The sequence below is a fragment of the Schistocerca nitens genome, chromosome 1, assembly GCF_023898315.1.
Source record: "Schistocerca nitens isolate TAMUIC-IGC-003100 chromosome 1, iqSchNite1.1, whole genome shotgun sequence".
NCBI classification, from domain to species: Eukaryota; Metazoa; Arthropoda; class Insecta; order Orthoptera; family Acrididae; genus Schistocerca; species Schistocerca nitens.
Window position 1 is genome coordinate 581,467,812 of NC_064614.1, and position 26,968 is coordinate 581,494,779.

A 26,968-nucleotide genomic window follows, 5' to 3' on the forward strand; every position below is an offset into this window, starting at 1 on the left:
AAAGCAAGATACGAGTACAGCAAATGTTGATGCTATTAACAGATGATACAGGCGAAGATAGCTCTGTTTGACAAAAGAGTTCCACTAATAGCAAACTCTGATATGGAACTGAGGAAGAAGCTTCTGAAACGGTACGTATGGAACTAAAACGTGGAAGGAGAATTTGGAAACTATTCAAAGGTGATGCAAGAGAAAGACATTAAAGTTTAAGAGTAAAAAAGTAAAGTTATAATGGAAAGAACAAGAAAAGAAACACGATTTTTTCGAAACCTGCAACGGCAAAATGAACGCATTTGAGAGACATGCGATGACACGCCTGAGTAACTCAAAAAATAGTGGGCGGGTACAGATTTGTGCGACTTGACATATCAAAATATGTGTATTGACTACCCAACGTAGAGATGAAAAGTTTAGTGCGCAATATGTAAATATGGTGGGTGGAATTAAAACAGGTGGAAGAAAGGAAGAAAGGAAGATTTGTTCGCACTTCCTAGGCTATTCGTAAAATATTGACTGATGTAAGTTTAGGGGTACTTCCACAATATCCGTACTGGAATACTACGATAACGCCTTCCAGCAGTACTACTTGCCACAAGGTGTTCCATTCGGAACTAACGTGAGCTCGGAATGGCTGCAGATAAGCACTCAAAAGGAAGTTATATCGTCGGGAGTGCAGAAAGTAAGTTACACGTGCTGTTCCACGTTAAGACCATTGCGCAACAAGAGGAGAGCATTGTCAGAAGAGATTGCATGTTGACAGGTTCCTGCATGCACATTCTGCTGAAGTCCCGAAGACAGGTGCATCACAGTGAGTGACTGAAATGGCGCAGCAATTCAGAACGTACTCCAAAGTCGAAGTATGCGAGACAGTACGAGTACTGAGGGCAAAACGTCTGAATTTTAAACAGATTCTGGTAGTAAGTGGACCAGTTGCAACGCCGCGTCCAGCTGTAGTGAAATGGTGCCAACATTTTGACCAAGGCCGCACAGATGTGGATGATACTGATCGCGAAGTCTAGATCATGTATCGTGCAATTTCAGTCTTGTCGGCTAGCTGAACGAACATCTGGGAGGAAAGAGATTTTTGAACGATGAAGGCACTCTCACAGAGGTTCTAGAATGGCTTCGTACCAAAGATTCCTATCGTCGAGGAACGGTGTGATTGGTAGAACGTTCTGGTTGTTGTTTACAGAGACTTGGTGAATATGTTAAAAAATAGTGTTACGTATCTGAGTCACTTTGAAGTGTAGACCAGCGTTCAACAATAGTTACTTGGCCTGTCATGATAATGTTTAACTTAGTTTTATAATCAAATGGTTCAAATGGCTCTGATCACTATGGGACTCAACTCCTGAGGTCATCAGTCCCCTAGAACTTAGAACTACTTAAACCTAACTACCTAAGGACATCACACACATCCATGCTCGAGGCAGGATTCAAACCTGCGACCGTAGCGGTCGCGCGGTTCCAGACTGTAGCGCCTAGAACCACTCGGTCACCAGTGGCCGGCAGTTTTATAATCCATTCGTACGTTTGTTATAGGCAAACAAAGGCTTTAATGCACTGTGGTTGGTGCATCACATTTTCTGGTACTCGATTTTCCTTTGGCAGTTACAACTGAAATAGAGAAGCAAGAAAAAGTCGTAAATCGCATTACAAAACTGCAAGGTGCAGAAACTGTACAAAGCAAAATGGTTGGGTTTAGGTTGTTTGGGGGAGCAGACCAAACAGTGAGGTCATCGGCCTCACCAGATTAAGGAAGGACGGGGAAGGAAGTCAGCCGTGCCCTTTCAAAGGAACCATCCCGGCATTTGCCTGGAGCGATTTAGGAAATCACGGAAAACCTAAATCAGGATTGCCGGATGCGGGATTGAACCGTCGTCCTCCAGAATGCGAGTCCAGTGTGCTAACCGCTGCGCCACCTCGCTCGGTCAAAGCAAAAGATTGAGGGCTGGAGCAGATGTGTAGGAGCCGTGAATTCGACCATCGCTCTACTGGTTTACAGATAAGCGTGCTTTCTTGCACGCGTAGGCAGAAGAGAATGTTAAAATGGAGCATGAAAAAGTTCGCTGAAAGCCTCGGGGTATTTGCTTTTGATGGGAAAGATCATCATTTGATACCTTACAAATTTATTTGTTGAAAATCGTTACTGTAGTGTTCTTGAGATTTTTCACATTAATAACACAAGCCTGAAAATTAACAGGCTACGTTCGGACTACAGAGAGTGGGCAATAGACGAGAAATTTCATTTCCGAGGCATAGTTTTCATATCGTAAACATGCTAGAAAACCACGTCGCCCTCAGTGAAACCTGAAGCGGCATTATTAAACACACCCCAGTTCTGCGCTTCGCGCACAGAGGAGATACGGCAATGAAATTCATTTCGTTCCGTCTCAGATGGCGCCCTGTATTTTTAATGTTGCGCTTTGAGAGCGGATGTTTGCCTTTTCCCCGGAGCGGACGCATTAATAACGAGGTATAAGGCTCCGCGGCCGTGGCCGGCCCATATCGAGGGCCCCTCTTTTCCACAAAAGTTCCTGAAGCTTTGTGAGGATTAAACGGCCGTGTACCTGCAATCTCATCTGAACGGCCCGCTGCAGGAGACAGCCCGTTTCGTACTGTCCATTGCTTTTCTGCACCGACCATCTATTTGATTGGTTGTTCGGCACAAATAGAAAACACTGCAAAGAGAAACTGTGGGTACAATTGAACTTTGTATTCCAGTCCTCCATTTTATCATATTAACTTTGACCAGAAAGGCCAGAACATCGTAAGACAACAATTACTGTGGACCGTGGTTGTGGAAGCTGCTATCGCGCGAAACAGAGCGTGAAATCTATGTAAAGTAAGGCTACCTCGTCAGATGGCCACGGCCTGATGAGGTATTTTTCTTGTTGTGGGCTGATATTAAGTGATCGATATACTGCGAGATGCCAAGTCTTTACTCCTTCCCTGTAATAACAGTTACCTTCTTTTCCGAATTTCCCAGTCTCCTCCTTGTTTCCTCTTGATGCTGTGGTCCTGTTATGCAGTGCCACGTATTTGACTGCTGACTTCTTTTCCGACTGCAGAGGGCCGAGGGCTATGAGAGAGCGTTCACATTCAAACAACTCACTACGAAATCACAAAATACACTTTCCGTAATTCTTCTATATTCAAGTAAGTTCTCAATTTTCAACAACTGATAATTAACAAAGCTTTTCAGACAACATGTTCACATGTGATGCTTCAGCGCTTGATCAAAACCGTAAGTTCGTACTTAAGCCGAGATAGCATAGCACAGAATCTATATAACATTCATTTTTCTTCAGTGCTCGACCACTGTCGTGAGGCCCCTTTCTTCCCTGGAGTCCACAGCACCCACAAAGCACGACAGCAAAGTGCAAGTGACCCCTCACTGGGCAGTCCAAAATACACATCCGTCGTCGTTTTCTGCGCTGTGCCCGCATTTCTCTCTCTCATATCTGCACATAAATTCTATCAAGCCCGGAAACAGTAGATGCTCTTTACGTTTCTACCAATTAAAGTCACGTTTTTCACACGCACCATCGGTCTCGAAAAGGAAAGTGAGGCATGTTTGTAACAACTTGTACCACTATACTGAGTAGCTTGGAAACGACCCTGGGACAGCGAAGTTGCACTTTTGTGACATGGGCAGCGACGATGGGACCCCCGATGAAAACCTTTTGTGCAAAATTTTGTCATACGGTGAAATTTTCAAACCTTAAATCTCTGATATAAAATCGTGTTGAGTTAATAGGAGCTAAATGTAGGGAAGCTTGTCACCGGCTTCCTTTTGGAAAAGCAATTACGCGTGACCTTTGAAAAGCAAGAAATGTGGCCTTAGATTAACAATGTACAAAAAACCTACGCGACGGTGGTAAGATGAGGTTTGAACCTCGAACCTCCCCAGTTAGAGTCCAGAGTCTTTACACTGCTTACTTTCCACTCATCTCTCAAGAATCAGCTTTACATTTAGGTGATACTTTCTTTATTTCTGCTCCTTTTAAACAATGATCAATCAAAATTCATGAGTCTCGTTTTTAATGGTTGCAAAGCGCTTTACACTATCTTGGAAAGACAGTTCGGTTGTTTAAACCTATACCATGAATATATGCATCATGTGACATTATTGGTATTGACATCCATTTCTCACCTGACTAGTTTATTGTTGGGATTTGTCGGTAACGGCTTAAACTGATTCTGTTGTTTTCATATTGTTGCACATAAGTTCTGCATTGTTACGTACACAAATTAATTAACTGGATTACGAAATTCGCCGTACTAGGAATTACTTGTCAGATGCTGCCTGTCTTTGTCAGCCTTTCTCATTTCGTATGCGGTCGTGGCTCAAGATCAGATCTTATAATGGAACGATGAGTACTACGAAAATTCAAGTCGTAGTTTGTGCTTTCCTGAAATTCTTTGCTACGATCCTCGGAGGCATGTCCAGAAAGTAAGAGTACTGAACCTCTTACGCTAAAAGGGAATGTTTCCGACAAAGTTGGCAGCATTAAGTGCAATGACAAAGTACTGGCAGTAGAAAGCACGTCCATTTCTCTCAGTTGGCTGAAACCTCTTGTTGCAGTCGCATGTTGAAATGAGCGTCTCTGTTCCGAATCTCACTAAGTGCGAAGAGAGGAGCGTAATCCGGTTTCTTCTTGCAAAGGAAAAGTCACCGTTCCAGATTTTTTAACGAAACTAAAATTGTTTATGAGGATGGTGTAATAAATCGTGCTAATGTGTACAAGTTAGCAGAACGCATGTTTATAATGAACAAAGGAATGGGAGTCCTTCAGTGGCGGCTGATGAGATACAGAGCAAGATCCAAACAAATGATTGATGGTGACAGTCGGTTGTCTTTGGACGAGAAGAACGCAATGTTTCCACAAATCTCCAGATCTCGTCTGCTTGAAAGCATTACTGATACATTTGTTTCCGGAAACTATGTGCCAGGGGGGTACGAAAACAGCCACAAATGAGCACAAAGTCAACAGAATCGCGTCTTCACGGGAATTTCCTGAGCACTTAGAAACTTAAGAGTGAACAATTCCTTAACTATGTTGTGCGTGGCGGCGAAACGTAGTGGTCCGCTACAATCCTGAGACGAAAAGACAGTCAATGCAGTGGCAACATTTTACGTTAATATCAGTGGGAAAAAGAAATCAAAACAATTGATTCGATTCGGAAAGTCATGGCCTTATCCTTTTGGGACAGTAAATGCCCCGGGGGAAACGATTTAATGCTGTGAGATTCTAAAAAACCCTTAGGAAAAAAACCTACAGGGTGGGATACACAACAAAAGAAGGTGAAAGTTAACTGAGGAAGCGTGCTTGTTGCATGACAATGCGCAACCTCACACAGCCAACGCTATAAAGCAATTCCTGGATTCATTCGTTTGGAACATCTTCAAGCGAATCGCTTATTGCCCTGATCCGGCACCTTCAGATTTTAAGCTTTTCATTTGTCTGAAATTGTTTATGGATGGGAAAAGGTTTTCTACCAACGGTAAGATCGAACGATAGGCCAGATAGGCGGCAGGAGAATTTTTTGACAAAGATATCGGAAATCTCATCTCTCGGGTCACAAAATGCGCTGAGAACGAAGGCGACTACATCGAAAAATGGAGTTCGTTGAAAAATTTTTCATACATATATTGCCTTTTGAATTTTTAAGCAATTGAGTTCTCCCGTACTAGGATACGTATTTGTACAATTTATTGTAGAACCGCGAAGGCAAAAAGAAAGGTAAAGCTGTCATCAACCATATGGTTGCTTCACCGCCACACACTAGATATGGTCCTATTGGAGGTGGTATGCCATTACCTTGCACCGATGTCTAAATTCAATTCACCGAGCCAATTAGCAGGAAACAGTCGCGCGGGGTAGCCGTGCGACCTTGGTCGCCGCCGCGCGGGATTAGCCGAGCGGTCTAGGGCGCTGCAGTCATGGACTGTGCGGCTGGTCCCGGCGGAGGTTCGAATCCTCCCTTGGGCATGGGCGTGTGTGTTGTCCTTAGCGTAAGTTATATTAAGTAGTGTGTAAGCCTAGGGACCGATGACCATAGTAGTTTGGTCCCATAGGAACTTACCACAAATTTCCAAAATTTTTCGAGGAAACTTAAACTTAAGCGTGTACTCTGAGTCAGGATGCAACTCGGCATTTTTCACATTAAAAATATTACCAGATGTTAAAGAACTGATTAGTAAGAGATAACTACTTTAGGTGCGACCAGGGATCGAAACCGAGACTTTTGGATCCGTAGTCTGGCAGATTACGACTGAGCCACAGAACCACTCAATAAACACGAAATTAGTTTAAAAAGTGATAATGTAATGCTATGCAGTAATAAATAAATTTCTGGGAAACTTCGACAACTGGATATACTCTAGCATTTCTCAACAGTAAAGATGACAGCTAACACACACACACACACACACACACTCTCTCTCTCTCTCTCTCTCTCTCTCTCTCTCTCTCTCTCTCTCTTTCTCATATAGATGTTTCACCAAACAGTTTAACATTGTGTAAAGTTATGTTTGCGCCACCATCACAACTTTTTCCACGGCGATAAATTTCCATAAAGAATTTATCTGCGAGGGTACTAAAAATTTATCTACGTCCTTTTTAAAGCGTTGTTTATGGCCCAACACGTTATCTCACTGCATTGAAGCAGCGGAGTTAAAAATAAAATGGGATTTTATTTTTCAGTTTTAAATCCCAACAAAATTATCGTAGTCGCTTTTCCAAGTTTAAACTCGTTACATACGCTATGCTTGGAGTTCATCGCACTCGTGAACAGAAATATCAAAGTACACAATACGTATTTTACTCATATACGTTTCGTACTATATAAACGGTGCATGAACAATTCTTCAGACACTTTCTTACTACAAATAGTGTTACGTGAGCGTGTGATCTGACATGTACACAGTCGTAGAATGCGATGTACTCTTGTAATGCACAGTAGCTGCACCACTAAAATCCGTCTGTTCCAGTATCCTAGAGCTGCTTCTAACATCGAACGTAACAGCATTCCTGGAGCGATAAGAAGCTTCTCGCAGCACGGATACAGGAAAAAATAACTCGTTTGAAACACACCTCTTTCTATTCGCAGACTATGTCTTGCAAATAGTAGATGCAAATGAAAAAATAGATTCCGTCTATTCAAAGCGTTCCATACTTAACCACAATATCGAATGATGAGCGGCATATCACCAGGACAGAGTATCTTTCCAAATATATGACTGGCTTGAAAAATGTGCGACTGACAAAAACATGGAGTCATACTGCGCTGTGAATGTCCCATAGAAAAGGAAATAGCATTGGGTGTGCCCCAAAGAGGCGTAATAAGACATCTGTTATAAATATACGTGAACGATTTATTAGATAGGATCTGGAGCACCAGAAGATTGTTCGCTAACGTTGATATTGTCTGCAGGAAAGAAAATGCACAGTGACTTAAGACAGTATTTCAAGTTGCTGCACGAAATGGCAGCTGTCTTTAAATGTTGATAAATCCAAGATATAGCCTATAACAAAGACACACAACTCGACTATATCTAGTAGATGATTAGTGATACACTTTTAAAGCCGGACTCATAATTCAAATGTCTGGCGTTAATACTAGGTAGCAACTTCAATTAGTAGCACGGAAGGCGAATGGAAGACTCCAATTTGTACAGGGGCTTATGGGAAAATGTGGTGCAAGTGTAACAGAAACCACACACAAGACGAGGATTTTAAAAAGTATATATAATAAAATATACGAATTTTGCCAAAAATAGAACCGAATTTTCAGTAACGGAAAGTCTTTAATATTGGTACGAAGTAGTCTATGCTTTGCTGTATACAGTCTTCTGCTGAGTATTAATGGCGAGAAATATACACAACATTTGTGAACTAATAGAAAGTGACCTGTGAGATTATTAGAAATTCGAAGTTAGATAGAGACTTAACATCATCTCAACATCGATGTAATTAGAAAAGGAGTAGAAAGTTTTACATGGCATCTGCTGTTTTTAATTTTTATAAACAGTTTAGGAGACAATTAGGCAAACCTCTTAGACCGTTTGCAGATGATTGTGTCGTTTACCTTCTAGTGAACTTGACAAGTCGAATTATAAAATGATTTTCACATGGTATCTGCATGGCAATCGACGCTGAATAACAATGGGTGCGAGGTCCTCCACAAAGGTATTAAAAATTAATAATTAATATTTTCATGATTCCAAGAAGAAGTGGAGATCGGAAATAATATGTGAAGATTCATTTACCATACGCATTTCTTGTTCTTAGATCTTTCTTGCGCTTTCTTTCTTTATCTACTCTAGTTCCAAGATGGTAAATTTGCCTACTTCTTCAAGACACTTGTGCAGTTTCAACCTTTAGCCATCAGGCATGTTCCACCTGCAGCCCACACTATTATAATATCTTAGTTTTCTCGAACGGCCTGGTCCTGTTGTGGAGTTCAGTTCGAAGAATGGTTTACTGCATCTCTTCACGCCAGTCTCTTCTGTGCGAGACTCTTCTTCTCTGAATAACTACTGCAACCTACATACGTTTGAACCTGCTTACAACATTCATGCCTTGGTCTCCCTTTAAAATTTTTACCCCCTCCTCCCCCCCCCCCCCCCATTTCTTCCATTACCAAGTTGACGATCTCTTGACGCCTTAGAATGTGTCCTATTAACCGACCACATCTTTTACTCAAATTTAGCCAGGTATCTCTTTTCCCCAGTTCGATTCAGCACCTCCTCATTAGTTACATTTAATGTTCTCCATTCTTCCATAGCACTAAATCTCCAAAGCTTCTCCTACCGTATTGTCTGCACTGCTTATCGTCCAGGTTTCATTTCTGTACAAGGCTACGTTTTCTAAAACATAGCCGGCCGCGGTGGTCTAGCGGTTCTGGCGCTGCAGTCCGGAACCGCGGGACTGCTACGGTCGCAGGTTCGAATCCTGCCTCGGGCATGGGTGTGTGTGATGTCCATAGGTTAGTTAGGGTTAAGTAGTTCTAAGTTCTAGGGGATTTATGACGTAAGATGTTGAGTCCCATAGTGCTCAGAGCCATTTGAACCATTTTTTTACAATGTTATCGGCAGTTCCCAAAGCTTTAATTTCTTCTCCCGGAACTTTAATCCCCTTCCCAAATTTCTTTTTGGTTCACATTAGTGTTCAGTCAATACACATACTGATTAACATCAGGGGTAGGTCTTCACTCCCTTCTCAACCACTGCTTCCATTTCATGCCCTTTTACTTTTAGAACTGTGGTATCGTATCTCCCATCTATTTCCCCTTCTATAAGATCATTTGTTTTGTATAAACCTTTCGTATGTGTACCTTCCACCTTTCCCTTCTTTGCTTAGTACTGCCTTACCATCTGAAAAAGGGTTCAAATGGCTCTGAGCACTATGGGACTTAACATCTGTGGTCATCAGTCCCCTAGAACTTAGAACTACTTAAACCTAACTAACCTAAGGACATCACACACATCCATGCCCGAGGCAGGATTCGAACCTGCGTCCGTAGCAGTCGCGCGGTTCCGGACTGAGCGCCTAGAACCGCTAGACCACCGCGGCCGGCCCTTACCATCTGAGCTCTTGATATTCATAGAGCTACTTCTCTGTCCCCCAGAGGTCTCTTTAGTTTTCTATATGCAGCATCTACCTTTCCCGTAGTTATGCAAGCTTCTAAAGCCTTTGATTTGTCATCTAGCCATTCCTGCGTAGCCATTTTGCATTTTCTGCCAATGTAATAATTCAGTCGTCTGTCAGCTGCTTCATTTTCTTCTTTTCTCAATCAAATTCCATATCTCTCGTGTTAAGCAACAATTACTTTTACTTATCTGATCCTCCCTTGCTTTTACTATATCAAATATTCAAAGCTTCCCAGTAGCCTTCTACTCTTCCTTTGTTTCAGCCAGTAGTAGCCTAACGCTGCCTCTGAACGTCTGAACAATCTCTGGTTCTTTTAATTTATAGAGATCCCATTCCCTTAATTTTTTACCTTTTCCGCCTATATCTGCTGAATATCTCTTAATTCGTACATGACACGGGGTGGGTTATGTCCGAAGACCACACAAGTAAATAACAAGGGGCGGAGCAATGTTATGAGAACACGGTGAGAAGTCCGACGAACCTGGAAGAGCAACTAGAGGGGCGCCTAGCTGAGTGTTAAGGAGCGGCGCGCGTCGTGCTCCCTTCACCTGGTGGGCCTAGCTGGCTAGCACTTCCTGGGTAGCGTAAAGGTTACGGCGGTGTCCAGCCGGTCTGTCAGCAGCGCAGGGCTTTCACTTTCGAAGCCGGAACCTCAGCGTCAGCTGCGCTGCAGCGCCGTCATTTGCCGACCTTGTCCGGCACACACACTGTCCGCTGCACAGTACACACGGGGCGTGGCGTGGCAGTTTGCGAAGCGGTAGTACACTGAAGAGCCAAAGAAACTGGTACACCTGCCTGATATCGTGTAGGGCCCCCACGCGCACGCTGAAGTGCCGCAAGTGTCTGAAGTAGTGTTGGACGGAAATGACAACACGAATCCTGCAGGACTGTCCATAAACCCGTAACAGTACGAGGGGGTGGAGGTCTCTTCTCAACAGCATGTTGCAAGGCATCCAAGATATGCTCAATAATGTTCATGTCTGGGGAGTTCGGTGGCCAGCTGAAGTGTTTCAACACAGAAGAGTGTTCCTGGAGCCACTCAGTAGCAATTCTGGACGTGTGGGGTGTCGCATTGTCTTTCTGTAATTGTCAAAGTCCGTCGGAATGCACTATGGAGATACACTCCTGGAAATGGAAAAAAGAACACATTGACACCGGTGTGTCAGACCCACCATACTTGCTCCGGACACTGCGAGAGGGCTGTACAAGCAATGATCACACGCACGGCACAGCGGACACACCAGGAACCGCGGTGTTGGCCGTCGAATGGCGCTAGCTGCGCAGCATTTGTGCACCGCCGCCGTCAGTGTCAGCCCGTTTGCCGTCGCATACGGAGCTCCATCGCAGTCTTTAACACTGGTAGCATGCCGCGACAGCGTGGACGTGAACCGTATGTGCAGTTGACGGACTTTGAGCGAGGGCGTATAGTGGGCATGCGGGAGGCCGGGTGGACGTACCGCCGAATTGCTCAACACGTGGGGCGTGAGGTCTCCACAGTACATCGATGTTGTCGCCAGTGGTCGGCGGAAGGTGCACGTGCCCGTCGACCTGGGACCGGACCGCAGCGACGCACGGATGCACGCCAAGACCGTAGGATCCTACGCAGTGCCGTAGGGGACCGCACCGCCACTTCCCAGCAAATTAGGGACACTGTTGCTCCTGGGGTATCGGCGAGGACCATTCGCAACCGTCTCCATGAAGCTGGGCTACGGTCCCGCACACCGTTAGGCCGTCTTCCGCTCACGCCCCAACATCGTGCAGCCCGCCTCCAGTGGTGTCGCGCCAGGCGTGAATGGAGGGACGAATGGAGACGTGTCGTCTTCAGCGATGAGAGTCGCTTCTGCCTTGGTGCCAATGATGGTCGTATGCGTGTTTGGCGCCGTGCAGGTGAGCGCCACAATCAGGACTGCATACGACCGAGGCACACAGGGCCAACACCCGGCATCATGGTGTGGGGAGCGATCTCCTACACTGGCCGTACACCACTGGTGATCGTCGAGGGGACACTGAATAGTGCACGGTACATCCAAACCGTCATCGAACCCATCGTTCTACCATTCCTAGACCGGCAAGGGAACTTGCTGTTCCAACAGGACAATGCACGTCCGCATGTATCCCGTGCCACCCAACGTGCTCTAGAAGGTGTAAGTCAACTACCCTGGCCAGCAAGATCTCCGGATCTGTCCCCCATTGAGCATGTTTGGGACTGGATGAAGCGTCGTCTCACGCGGTCTGCACGTCCAGCACGAACGCTGGTCCAACTGAGGCGCCAGGTGGAAATGGCATGGCAAGCCGTTCCACAGGACTACATCCAGCATCTCTACGATCGTCTCCATGGGAGAATAGCAGCCTGCATTGCTGCGAAAGGTGGATATACACTGTACTAGTGCCGACATTGTGCATGCTCTGTTGCCTGTGTCTATGTGCCTGTGGTTCTGTCAGTGTGATCATGTGATGTATCTGACCCCAGGAATGTGTCAATAAAGTTTCCCCTTCCTGGGACAATGAATTCACGGTGTTCTTATTTCAATTTCCAGGAGTGTATATGGATGCAGGTGATCAGACAGGATGCTTATGTACATGTTATCTGTCAGAGTCGTATCTAGACGTACTAGCGGTCCTATTTCACTCCAACTGCACACACCCCACACCATTACAGAGCCTTCACCAGCTTGAACAGTCCCCTGCTGACATGCACGGCCCATGGATTCATGAGGTTATCTCCATACCCGTACATGTCCATCCGCTCGATAGAATTTGAAACGAGACTCGTCCGACCAGGCAACATGTTTCCAGTCATCAGCAGTCCAATGTCGGCGCTGACGGGCCTAGGTGAAGCGTAAAGGTTTGTGTCGTGCAGTCATCAAGAGCACACGAGTGGGCCTTCGGCTCCGAAAACCCATGTCGATGATGTTTCGTTGAATGTTTCGCGCACTGGCACTTGTTGATCGCCCAGCACTGAAATCTGCAGAAAAATGAGGAAGGGTTGCACTTGTGACAAGTTGATTGATTCTCTTCAGTCGTCGTTGGTTCCGTTCTTGCGGGATCTTTTTCCGGCCGCAGCGATGTCGGGGATTTGATGTTTTACCAGATGGCTGATATTCACGGTACACTCGTGAAATGGAAATGCCCACTTCATGCTACCTCGGAGATGCTGTGTCCCATCGCTCGTTCACCGACTATAACACCACGTTCAAACTCACTTAAATTTTGATAACCTGCCAGTGCAGCATCAGTGACCGATCTAACAACTGCGCCAGACACTTGTCTCGTATAGGCGTTACCGACCGACGCTCCATACTCTGCCTGTTTACATATCTCTGTACTTGAATACGCATGGCTATACCAGTTTCATTGGCGCTCAGTGTAGTTGTGCCTATTGCGTGAGTACTGCGTCTTCTTCGGGTGGAAACTGGTGCATGACGATGCTTGTGTGTTCAAAGGAATTAAACTACTGGCTCATCAGTCCCTCCATCTCGTGATAGAAACACTTAAAATGGTAAGAAGCGAAAAACTGGGGACTTCATCACTCCAACTATACAAGGAAGTCAATAAGAGTTTGAAAAAGGGCGTGACAGTAGTAGTAACATGACAGGTAAAAGGAAATGGAGATAACCCAGGCAGCAGAAGACGGCCTAATACACAACAAGGGGAGGGAAGAAGAAAAGTAGCCAGTGGTTGCATGCGGGGGGGGGGGGGGTTACCAGCCGCAGGGGGATGCTCTCACCACCCACAACCACCCCTGACACTGAATGTGGGGGAGTATTATAGATTAGTGTAAAATCCGCAATGTCTCAAGAAATGCAGCACTATGGTAGTAGCTGTCTCGTCATCCGCAAGGATCGGAGGTAGTGAGATAGGCAAACTGAGAGCTTGCCGCAGATCGCCCAGCAGTGCGCACTCAACAAGAAGATGCGCTATCGTCAGTAGACTACCGCAGATGCAGGGATGAGGTTCCTCCCGAAGCAGAAGGAATTCGTGGGCGTAGCCGGCACAACAAAATGGCATCTTTAAGAGAGGCCTGGAAAGACGTATGCCACACCGTAGTGGAACGTTTAATCGCCCACAGCTTGTTTTGGGTCGTAGTAGCCTGCCATTCCAATTAGCAGAACTTCATAATATTGCACCAAAGTTGTGATCGTATGTCGGTGCCTCGTATTTTGACGTCAAGTTGATTTCTATAGTTGCGTCTTTAGCGAGACGGTCAGCGAGTTCATTTCCTGGAATCCCTACACGGTTCGGTGTCCAGATGAAGGTCACCATCCATCCAGAGTTTTAGCGGTCAACCAGTAGGTCCTGGAAGTTGGTGGGAAGATTTTGGGATAGCAGAGGGATATGCCTTTTAAGTAACTCTTAGAATCGCTACAGACCAGGAAATTCGTCGTGGCGAGGGATTTGACGTACCGCAAAGCTAAGATATGGCAAGCAATTTTGCAGTGTATACACTGCAAGCACTCGGCAGAGGGTGCTTGTTATGTCCTCTTGCATTTGCAAAAGCATAACCAACCGTGTCGTTGACTTTCGATACATGCCGAATTAGGATAATCGAACGAAGCAGGTGTCGGAGAAGGGTCGGATCAGCGTCCTTCTTGGGGCCACAAAAGAGGTGCAGCCATATCACAGGACAGGGTACAGGCCATAGAGGGTGTCGAGAGGGAGCTCTAGGAACAGAGACTAAAGGAGGCCGTTGGAGGTCGTACAGCAGAGTATCGAGTCAGATCCCAGCTAGTCGACCCAGTTCTGGGTGGTGCGCAAACGTACTAAACTGTTGGTTGTGGAACACAGTTGAGTGACGTGGCTGAAAAGGCATCTGGAAACTGGTGCATGAGTGGAAAAAAAAAATCTTTCGTGTTTCTGCTAATGGTAGAAACTCCTGTATCATCTGCCAGTGAGCACTAATGGCAGGAAGACCAAGCTTCAGTTTCTCGTGCAATAAAATTTGAGACGGAGCACAAACTCGTGTAGTACATTTTAGAAGATAAAAGCGACTACTTGTCGATTTTTCTTCAGTACCACTTCTATCAGGAGATCCGAGGTCTACATATCCACGATCTATAATACAGGGTGATTCAAAAAGAATACCACAACTTTAAAAATGTGTATTTAATGAAAGAAACATAATATAACCTTCTGTTATACATCATTACAAAGAGTATTTAAAAAGGTTTTTTTCACTCAAAAACAAGTTCAGAGATGTTCAATATGGCCCCCTCCAGACACACGAGCAATATCAATCCGATACTCCAACTCGTTCCACACTCTCTGTAGCATATCAGGTGTAACAGTTTGGATAGCTGCTGTTATTTCTCGTTTCAAATCATCAATGGTAGCTGGGAGAGGTGGCCGAAACACCATATCCTTAACATACCCCCATAAGAAAAAATCGCAGGGGGTAAGATCAGGGCTTCTTGGAGGCCAGTGATGAAGTGCTCTGTCACAGGATGCCTGGCGGCCGATCCATCGCCTCGGGTAGTTGACGTTCAGGTAGTTACGGACAGGTAAGTGCCAATGTGGTGCCGCTCCATCCTGCTGGAATATGAATTGTTGAGCTTCTTGTTCGAGCTGAGGGAACAGCCAATTCTCTAACATCTCCAGATACTGTAGTCCAGTTACAGTAGCACCTTCGAAGAAAAAGGGACCAAAAACTTTATTGGCTGAAATGGCACAGAAAACGTTCACCTTAGGCGAGTCACGTTCATACTGAGTTGTTTCCCGCGGATTCTCAGTGCCCCATATACAGACATTGTGACGGTTGACTTTCCCGTTAGTGTGGAAAGTTGCTTCATCACTAAACACAATCTTTGAAACGAAAGATTCATCTGTTTCCATTTGAGCAAGGATAAAATCACAGAAATCGATTCTTTTAATCTTATCAGCTGCAGACAGTGCTTGAACCAATTTCAGACGTTAAGGTTTCATAACTAACCTTTTTCGTAGGACTCTCCATACAGCTGATTGTGGAATTTGCAGCTCTCTGCTAGCTCTGCGAGTCGATTTTCCTGGGCTGCGAACAAATGCTTGCTGGATGCGTGCTACATTTTCATCACTCGTTCTCGGCCGTCCAGAACTTTTCCCTTTGCACAAACACCCATTCTCTGTAAACTGTTTATACCAACGTTTAATGCCGGCCGGTGTGGCCGTGCGGTTAAAGGCGCTTCAGTCTGGAACCGCGTGACCGCTACGGTCGCAGGTTCGAATCCTGCCTCGGGCATGGATGTGTGTGATGTCCTTAGGTTAGTTAGGTTTAATTAGTTCTAAGTTCTAGGCGACTGATGACCTCAGAAGTTGAGTCGCATAGTGCTCAGAGCCATTTGAACCATTTGAACCAACGTTTAATACACCACCTATCAGGAGGTTTAACACCATACTTCGTTCGAAATGCACGCTGAACAACTGTCGTCGATTCACTTCTGCCGTACTCAATAACACAAAAAGCTTTCTGTTGAGCGGTCGCCATCTTAGCATCAACTGACGCTGACGCCTAGTCAACAGCGCCTCAAGCGAACAAATGTACAACTAAATGAAACTTTATAGCTCCCTTAATTCGCCGACAGATAGTGCTTAGCTCTGCCTTTTGTCGTTGCAGGGTTTTAAATTCCTAAAGTTGTGGTATTCTTTTTGAATCACCTTGTATGATAAACCAAATTTAGTTTTTTTCTTTTGTTTCCCAAAGTGTCCATTTTTTGCAGTCACTTTTGTGTTTTAAATTATTGCAGTCTTTGATGCGGTCTGACTTCTTCTCTCATAAGAGAGTCCTATTAATGAAGGATTCAACCTGAAGCATAAGCATAGTTGGAAAAGTTTGTGGAACCTCTAACAACGATAATAAGGGCAATAGGAAAAATTAATTTGTAGAGTCCTGTCAAAAGTAAAAAGCTTTTTAACTCCATTCGGGAATATTTTTTCCTCTATCAATAGCATTCGACTACGACATTTAATATACGTTCCAAAACAGCAACGGCACAAGCGGGTGGCGCCGTTTCGCAGCAATTCAAGCCATTGCTAGCATTTTGATTTCGAATTCCGTTAACCTCCGTTTTTTTATTACTGGTAATCTTGTTGTGAAGCGTCCGAATATTACATCATCATAAATTTGTTAAAGCCTGAGCAGTCAGTCCTGAAGCGAGACGACTGCAGCTAAATGCTGTAAGACCTGCGGAGAAACGAAGATTACTGCAGAGACTGATAGTTGACGCTGAACGTAAGTAAATCCAATGTATTGAGCGTAAACCGCTAAGAGATCTCTTGCTGCTTGAGTTTCTGTAGGTCAAAAATCACTGGAAGCAGAAACGACAATAAAATATCCACGGCTAACTACTCGGATGATCGAACGTCCAAAGACCACATAAACCTAATCGTAAATTCAGTGGAAGAATCTTAAGGAAATGTAATTCATCCGCGAAAGTAGTAGTTCGCAAAACACTTGTTCGACCGATCGTTGAGTATTGCTCGTCACTCTATGACCCTGCCAGATTGGATTAGTAGAGAGAAGATCCAACGAACAGCGCCGCGTTTCGCCACTGAATCGTTTAGTCAGCACGTGAGTGTTACGGAGATGTTCCGAGATGTTTACCAAGATCTAGTGCCATACTGTGCACGAGAGACGTTCTCTCTTGGAGAGGTGTGCTGTCGAAATTCCGACGACGACGTGATGGTAAGTTTCTATGGGACCAGACTGCTGAGGTCGTCGGTCCCTAGGCTTACACACTACTTTTGTAACTTACACTAACTTACGCTAAGGACAACACACACACATGACCGAGGGAGGACTCGAACCTCCGACAGAGGGAGCCGCGCGAACTGTGGCAAGTGCCTTAGAGCGCGCGACTACCCCGCAAAGCTTGAAATCGCGTGAACGTACATTTGAGCAAGAGTCGGTCGACATATTACTTCCTGTCACATATGTCTCGTGAAATGACTACGACGAGAAGATAAATTCATTCGGAAGTTTATTGACAGTCGTTTTCCCCAGCCACCGTTCGCGAATGGATCAGGGAAGTTGCGAGAAGATAGATGTATCAGGAGTACCGTTCGCCACTCTCCGTAAGGTGCTTGCGTAGTATGGACGCAGATGAAAACTGTGTGTGTTGGAATAGAGGAATTCCAAATCTTCGACAGATCGCACGCCATTTGTCTGAGGTGTAATTGATCAGCACAGGCAACGGACTGTAGCGTAGTGTAAATACATAAAACTGCAATCAGTCACTTTTCTGAGCATTTGAATAAACGGTTACGGGTTCATAAACATCCGTAATGGATGAGCTTAATCCATCATAATGTGCAATTCGTCATTGTCGATGAAGAGAGGGTTACGGAAGGGATGAAACTCGTTGCCAGCATGTAACCTCTTCCTATCTAACAGCAGCAAGGTAGTCACAGGACATAACGTACCCATCTGGATCACCACCAAAAAAGTCACGCCCTTCGCCGAGCAGCACACTGCACGAAACACTGAAAAGAGCTCTCACATCTTTCCGTTATTGTGACGACAGAAGGTGAAGAAATGTTGTATGCCTGTTTACTTCTCATCTGCAATTCCTTTTAAGGAAGTTCTTCACTTAGGCTTCAATCTGTATGTGATACGCAAAGCAATCTCTCTGAAAGATGGTTGATGCACATGGAATGACTATTTCACGTTGTTTATTTTTACCCTCATCCGATTAACGAATTATCCCAACGACACAATTGCTAAGATACTAAAAATCGATCGTGTAAGAGTTTAACAATTTGTCTACACTGAGGCCATTAGAGACCGTAAATTTACGAAGAACGAAACATACATCGATAAACGAATGTCAGATAGAGAAATGTTGTTATGAATAGAGAAAAAAAAGAAAAAATACACTAAAGGCGTCATAAATTTGAATACCAGATCGGAGTCTTTAATATCATACTTACGCGATTGTTACGCATTCAAAACTGGTACGAACTTTCACTGCTTGTAGCTGAAAGATCCACAGTCGAACTACTGAGTTACATTTGCTGAAACGAAATTAAACGTGATGGGTATATAACAAATAAAATGCAGTGATACAAACGATATCGCAAAAATCGGCCAGAAATTTTGGGTTCTTAGTTTAATTGTTAAGATACTGTTCATGGAAGACAGGAAATCCTAATTAGTCACGACATATTCAATAACTGATCAGCATTCAGTCCTTAAGACAAAACCGTACACAGGGGGTTAAAAATATATTGAATATTTTGACAAAAGGTAATAACCATCAAAACAAGGAAAAAAGTGCAGCAAACATGGGCTACTTAAGAGGTATGAACACTTGTTCATCTTCGCTGATGACTAACACGTATCTTATAGTGAACAAGTGTTCACAGTTCCTCAGATATGTATTTTACAGCCCATATCTCACTTTGATAGTTACTACCATCTGTCAAAATATTCGATACATTATTTTAATCAAATGAAACTATGTGGTTTCAGATAACTTTTCAAGTTTCAAACATCTGTGATGTTTATATGCAGACGGAAGCGACGAATGAAAATGTATACATGACCTATTTGCATTAGTTTTACCTATTTTTTCCAAATATCACTCTAGAGTATTTCTACTGTGCATTAGTTTCTAAACAGCGGCAGGAAAGTGTGCGGAAATTCTTTTGGTGTGCCTGTTCCCGTACCAGGATTTGTTAGCGGCATCATAACTGAATGCGTAGGGAGAATCTTTCTGTTCCGTTCAACTGGTGACGTGCAATGCACAATAATGTGAACAGAATTTCTAGTGGAACAGATGTGTTGTGTACACGTAATTCCTTTGCACCTCCCCGCCTTCGCGCTCCCTGAATGAACTTTTATTCCGCGTTTCATTCTCCCATTCAGTTCAGCACCTGCGCTAACTGCATTCTCGCCACGTGCGTCCATGTACGCCCCGCGGAATGTTAAACAAAGCGCGCTGCTTCATAATGAGGCTGTAGCGTAATTTCCTCTGCCTTTTGTTCGGTGCCGCAGTTAATTTTAACAGACGACTGGGAGAAAGCGAGACGCGGAAGTTAATCAGTAAATCGCGTTTCACGCAGTTGCAGGCAGCTGTCACGCTTCTGCTGCTGTTCCGAGAACTCAAAAGCGCTGCGCAGATCGCTGCAGCATCAATTAACGCACACGAACGGCGGGCCTAGCATTTTTCCATTTGCGGCTGCTCCTGCAAGTGCAAGGTTTCCCATCTTCGTGGAAGTTGGTCCAGCGTGGAAAGTTGAAAATTGCTTAGGCGCCGCCGAGCCTTCACACAGATTAAAGTGAGCTGAGGATCACGCTGCACATGGCAGCTTACGCTAGCTAATTTTGCAGACGGTGGGAAGATGATGTCGGGTTGTATTACAGCAGAATGAGTTGTGAAGTACGTTGCGCTACCGTTTTTTCGGGAACAGCCCCGTAACGTATGTAAAATCATAGTGTAAAAGACCCATTCGATCGGGATAATTAATGAACACCGAAAAATGTACAACGGTACTAGCGACTGTCAGTAGCTGACTAATGTAATTTATTCTTCATCTACTCTTTTTATTGGAATTTACATTCGTTATATAAATGAGAGGAGATTGGAAGCCGACTGGGACGAGGCGACAGCGCCGTGGTGGTCACGTGTACCACTGCCCTTGGTGGAGTTCTCGGAAGGGAGTGCCGGGACCAAGTCAATGGTTCGCAGGCCACCGGGCATTCTTTTGTAGTGCACAGTTGGATGACCGAAGTACCGTAGGTAAACACAGTTGAGATCTCCTGTGGTGCAAGGCTCCCAGCCACAACAGTTTTTACAATCCAGAAGAGAAATGAGAAGGAACGCTGGCTTCAGCGAAGACCAAGAAGGCACTGTTGTGCAACGTGGAGAGTTGTGTTTTTTCTGGACAGTGCAGATGCTATCTTGAAAATGGACTGGGGCCCGAAGTTTTGGGATGTTTTGCAGGGGTGAGACTCTGCTGAACGTTGACTTCACAAAAACCAAATGGTTATGCAACGTAAGGACTGCAAGGACTGGCTAATATGAATAAATTAGGGATTAGACAGAGAATCTCAACAGTGCTGACAAGGACTCACTTCATTCGCTACAGAGAGAGATGGAAAGAGAAAGAGATGTTTCAGTCTTAGATGGTAGAGCATGTATTATTGGTTAACTGTCTAAAGAATAGCCCAGGGGAGGGGAACGACGTTTTGCAAAGAACATTTTTAAAGATCGGCACACGGCTGATGCGTAGCCGAGCCAATCCGATAGAGTAAAAAGCGAAAACGCAGAAATGCTAGTTTTCCTTTTAGCGAACCCTCGGTACATAATTACTTCGTCATAGAGAACCTTCACCAGCCGGCCGAAGTGGCCGTGCGGTTAAAGGCGCTGCAGTCTGGAACCGCGAGACCGCTACGGTCGCAGGTTCGAATCCTGCCTCGGGCATGGATGTTTGTGATGTCCTTAGGTTAGTTAGGTTTAACTAGTTCTAAGTTCTAGGGGACTAATGACCTCAGCAGTTGAGTCCCATAGTGCTCAGAGCCATTTGAACCATTTGAGAACCTTCACCACTTCATCTTGATCTTCAAGAACCTTGCGATGCCACCAGAGTAGACGTATAGACGGATTTAGATTTCAGGCTGATCTGCACTTAGCAGATGGCGACGGTCGTTGATGTGCCGCCAATGACTGATTCTGCAGCCACTTCAGGCATCGCCTGCAATTTACTGTGGTGAGATCGAGCCGCCACCATGAGACGATGTGTTCGAACATTAAAGTCATTTTATAAAATTTCATAACTTCAAGTTTCACTTGCGAGACTTACATTCAGATTCAATGACCAGCCTGCTTTAACTCCGACACGAGATTCACGTATTCCCTTCACTAGTTCTATCTGTCCTTACCAATGACGTCATGACAATCACAGTACAGCTTCCCAATCGCAGCTGCTTCATTTATGCGATTATGAGAATCTTACCCAGGCCCTTTTATCAGATGTGCCAAGTTTTTACGAGAATATTATTATTATTGGTTTTTAAATGTCTTCCTTAACGGAATAAACCGAACTAATTGTGATTCTTGTTTTACTTAATAATCATTTAACTCCCAATTCATTATTTTGAAGGGTGAACAATTAACATATGTCAGATACAGGACCAAATTTCCTAACCTTTAATTTTGATTCTCACAACCGTAAGTCAGCAAGTAGCTGTCGGACAGAAGAATATTTTTAAGTTCTTTGCTAAGGCAGTACTGGTATTTCTTGTATTAGGAAAAATCCAATAGAGGTGCCAAAATACAGAAAATAAACTGAGGAAAAGCATTGATGGAGAACAGACGCATGTATTACTGGGCACTGTCGGGCTAGGGCACTTCATCCTATATGAGGGACGAAAATTATGTAAGCTATGGTTGACGTGCGGATTTCATCACCTTCAGTTTGTTCTAGAGTTCCCTCACTACCAGACAGTTTTTTTCCTGCTGAGCCATGTCAGTAGTGCTTCATTGCTTCGTCTCCAGAAGCCTTACCTGACGCGCCACTAATTTCCCTCTGTTCACGTGGTATCCTGTGCCACCGGAGTAGTACCAACTTTCTTTGCTACTGGAAAAAAAAAAAGGTTCAAATGGCTCTGAGCACTATGGGACTTAACATCTGTGGTCATCAGTCCCCTAGAACTTAGAACCATTTTTTTGAAAGGAGTTTCCCGTTGTCATAATCTGCAAAGTGTGTGTTACACCTCACACTGATATTATTAGGAAATATTCCAGTGGCAGAGCAAGGCTATTGAAACTTTCACTGTACCTGAAGTAGATGTCTACGACAAAACTATGTAGTAAAAATGGAAGAGGGTGCGTTTACTACCTATTCCTAGAGTGATTGTTTAGATAGCTTGTAGACACAGTAAGGAGTGAATGAGATGTAGCCGAGAACAGCAAAGGACGTAGGGAACTGTAAAAGTTTCGCTCCCCATCTGTGAAACATGTAACATTAAAACAATGTTTCGTACGCACTGAGTAACATGCAGATAATGATCATACTTTTTATCTATTTATGCTTCCACCAGCTGACGAAAATAACACACACACACACACACACACACACACACACACACTCTCTCTCTACTTTTTTTTTCAATTGTCTGAGTGGTCTGATGCGACCCGCAACAAGTGCCTCTTCTGCAACAATATCTTCAACGCAGAGTATCACATATGCCCAAAGTCCTCAACTATTTGTTGAAGACATTCTAATTTCTGTTTTGCCCTATTTGTTTCCAGTTCCTGATGTCTGTAACATATCTAGCACGGAAACTGAAAACGTTCCAAGTGCTATTTTTGCAAAAAGCGAGTTTTCAGGGCTGTTGTGACCTCGGTAGCTTGTTGCATAATTCAGGTGCCAGATGATGGTGAAAGTGTTTGAGACATGCGTTAGTAGACGGCGCGTGGTCTATGTGCCAAGCAGTGCTTCACTCAATTTCAAAGTGCCATGCGTCAAGGCCTCCACCACTTAGTATGCGACGTTTGAAGAGATACCACACAAGTTTTTGGTAGGCGGGCTCAGCTCCGTGAGCTGCGACAAAGATTTTGTGGTTATAGAGAAACGAAGAAAGGTAACCAAGGCCCTTGACCGCAAGTTTACGAAAGACTGTTGAGTCAGTTAAAGCAACAAAACCGTTCTATGTAATTTCAATGCATGCACCTCAATATTTTGCTTTTAATGGAGCTGCTGCGACATTGTTGTCAATGTAGGCGTGTAAGATCTCCAAATTCAATATGATGAAAGTGTTTCATGCCCATCCATCTCAAACAGCTATTAAAAATTCTTACTCTGAACCAGAAGAGTGGAAAATAAAGTCATTGAATTCGAAAGAATAAAGACCAGAGCTGATGAATGCAATGACGTACTTCAGCTTAAGAATAAGGCACGTTTATCAGTTTCACTATAGAAAGACCTATTGAAATTGCTGCCATTTCTCCCTCACCAAACAAAGAATTTTGCAGTAAACTTTGCAATTGCTCCCAAGAACGGTGTTGTGTACGAAAGAGAGGTCAATACTGGGGGATTGTTTTCTTGAATTTTCTTTTAATATTCTCTCCTAATAAATTTAAAAGTTACAAGAAACTTTTTTTTTGTTGACTTCATTTCTCTTAGTTATAATATGACCACAAAACGGTATGCAGCAAACTTTTGGAACAGTACGAGAATGGTGGATATGAATATCTTGGAAGAATTGTGACAGGTGATGAAACATGGCTCCATCATTTTTCACCAGAGGCGAAGAGGAAATCAATGGAGTGGCATCATGCAAATTCACCCAAGGAAAAAAAAATTCAAAACCACACCTTCTGCTGGAAAAGTTATGGCTACCGTGTTTTTCGATTCCGCAGGACTCTTGCTTGTGGACGCCATGCTAAGTGGAACCACCATAAATTCTGATGCATATGTGATGACACTCAAGAAACTTCAAGCTCGGCAAAAGCAGGATGTTTTGCTGTTGCACGACAATGCACGGCCACATGTTAGTCAAAAAACCATGGTAGCGATCACAAAACTCGGATGGACAACACTGAAACACCCGCCTTACAGTCCTGACCTGGCTCCATGTGACTGTCATCTCTTTGGGAAACTGAAAGACTCTCTTCGTGGAACAAGGTTTGAAGATGACGACTCCCTTGTGCACGCTGCCAAACAGTGGCTCCAACAGGTTGGTCCAGAATTTTACAGTGCGTGTATACAGGCGCTGGTTCCAAGATGGCGTAAGGCAGTTGAGAGGGATGGAAATTATGTGGAGAAATGAAAATATTGTTCCTAAAGGATGTATCTACACACTTAAAAACTTTCAAACATGTAGAATAAAAGATGGATTTAAAAAAAAATAGTGTGTATTTCTGTTGGAGTGACCGTCGTACAATATGAGGACAGTATTAGAGAGAGATGAGGGTATTGCAGTGCCTTGGTTTTTTGGCTCTGCAATGTCGTATTTGTCCGCCCACACCGGGCAAGCGCTTTCCGAATAAAATTTCTCTCCTGTACAGGAATATACATAATGGATTTACGAGTACAGGTTGTAGACGCGTGGTTGACGACGTTAGGTTTGGCCGCGAGTAGTGCTCGGGTAGCGAAATGGTATGGAGACCGCTTGCGATAAGCGGGAAATACGGGTCCGAGTCCAGGTCCGGCACAAATTTTCATTGTCATACATTATACAGCTTCTGGCTGTCCATAATTGCAACTCTGAATACACTTAATGAATTAGCCAGACTCGTGCTGACATGGAGGCGTACCATCAATTGTTCTTTCCGCACACATTGGCGACTAACAGGACGAGGAAGAAGTGACAGTGGTGCACAAAGTACTCCCTACCAATCACCAAAAGGTGGCTTACGGAGTACAGAAGCAGATGTGAAAGTAATCCGGTGACAGAACTGCTAGTTGTCAAGGGTCTTCTTTCGCTTTAGTGCGTGATGTGGCGTGCAGGCGGAGGCGCACTCACCGGTGTTGAGGAACGGGTAGGTGGCGCAGTGGCAGGTGGTCTCCTCGCCCTCCTCCTCCTCTTCCTCCTCCTCCTCGTCGTCGTCATCGTCGTCGTCCTCCTCGTCGTCGGGCGACCTCTCGGAGCCGTAGCCCTGGTCGAGCCCGTTGCTGGCATCGTTGCAGTCGAGGTGGTTGGGCAACGAGCCGCAGAGCGCGGCGCGGTCCTTGCACAGCTTGCCGCTACGGCCGCCCCCACCGCCCCCGCAGCTGCGGCCCCTGGCGCCGGGGGCTGGCCCCGCGGCGGAGGCGGCTCCGGCGGCGGTGGCGGCGGCCGCGGTGCGCGGCAGCGAACCCGAGGAGTGCGCGCGCCGCCCCGCCAGGCCCGCCGGCTGCCGGCTCGCGCTCGATCCCATCGCCTCGCCGCCGCCTACATCGCACCCGCCGCAACCTGCAACACACCAGCGCACAGTCAGTCTCCCGCTAGAGAACAAGCGTACAGCTTGAACCTAACACATCTCGTCCGCACTGTATGCGGTCTAGAACTGCTTTAAGTAGATGATCGGCTCAGAGCCGATGGGAGGTTCAGAGCTAACAGGAAAAGTTTGTCTCCCTTCGCGCACAGTGGCATCTTTCATCTGCGTCATGAAATACGTAATCAACATTGAGGCTATCTATGCATTACAGCGCTCTGGTGGCAGTAGCGAACAACACAGGCTGCCGTATTTTATAATTTCAAGCACACCGAATATTTCAACTGGGCAGATGCTGGAAATCACGTGTTTCTGTCACTGGAAATCACGTGTTTCTGTCATGAAATGCTAATTAAAAGTATTTATGTTGATCGTAAAACATGTATAGTGTACGTGCAACGTACGATTCTATTAATCTTAGTAATAATTCGGTAGGAGTGTCGCACTTTAGCTAGGTACTACCACGTTTTCACATGTAACATTTCTTATACATAACTGTCCTATTCGCCAAATTTCTACATCGCATTTCTTGATCCTCATGGTCATTTAGAATGTGAGGCAGACGATTTTATTAATATACAATTCTCTACTGCATTTAGTTTGTTTTAGTGTGTCGGCAATACACGTCTGTCCGGAGTAAAATACGTGTTAAACAATAACTACAATAGGCATATGAACTATGCATGTATACGAACTCTAAGTTAGTCTTTATTTTCTGTATAAAATTCTTTTGAAAAGCAAGAAGCTGAGAACTATAGGTAACCAACAAATTGGGAAACGAGTGGCAGTCTCAGGTCTTCTGGTAAATGCTTCTTTCTGATAAACAAAAATCCTACGCAATATGAGATGAAACATGAAAGTCCTATCTTCCATTAGAACTGCTGAAAGCCACACAAAAAATGTGAATCTCGAGCAAAAACCTCTAGCCCACATGTCTGAAATTGTCGTCAACAGCAAAGATAATTTAGCCTTCGAGTCATATATCAAACTATTTATTTAACGACTACTATGGTCTGCTTTCTCCATGAATACGAGCGACCTATATAAATACATTTCTTTGGTAGATACGCAAGACAGAACTGCCTAGAGTGAATCCCGCTGTAAGTTATCCAAATCAAGGATGTAATAACTGTAAGGAGTTACACTAAAATTCTTCAGTACCTATAGGATAGGATACACTGGTAATCACAAAAATACATTTGTTCACCTCAAAGTCATCAGAATAATGCGGCAGCTCGCAAATCCCAAACATCTCGCTTGAGATGCCACTGAAGACGGTAAACGCTCTGTATATTTGGGAATTATTTCCGGAAACATGTCGGGCGAGCAATAAATAAAGAAAAAATTCCGACTGGCAGTAGCTTATGTTACTGTATGGCGAACAAAATTGTATGATTCTGAGCTAGCACACGACTGTAT

General features: G+C 44.5%; 1 protein-coding gene across 1 annotated transcript in view; it reads right to left on the reverse strand.

The window, feature by feature from the left end:
* LOC126255497 (tyrosine-protein phosphatase non-receptor type 13-like) overlaps positions 1-25,387 on the reverse strand; it is a gene marked incomplete at its 5' end in the record, with an annotated part of 225,591 nt that extends 200,204 nt beyond the window's left edge. The window contains one exon of the mRNA XM_049955400.1: positions 25,099-25,387. Coding sequence (XP_049811357.1) covers positions 25,099-25,387 — 289 coding nt within the window. The remainder of the gene's footprint in view (positions 1-25,098) is intronic.
* Between the last annotated feature and the right edge of the window lie 1,581 nt (positions 25,388-26,968).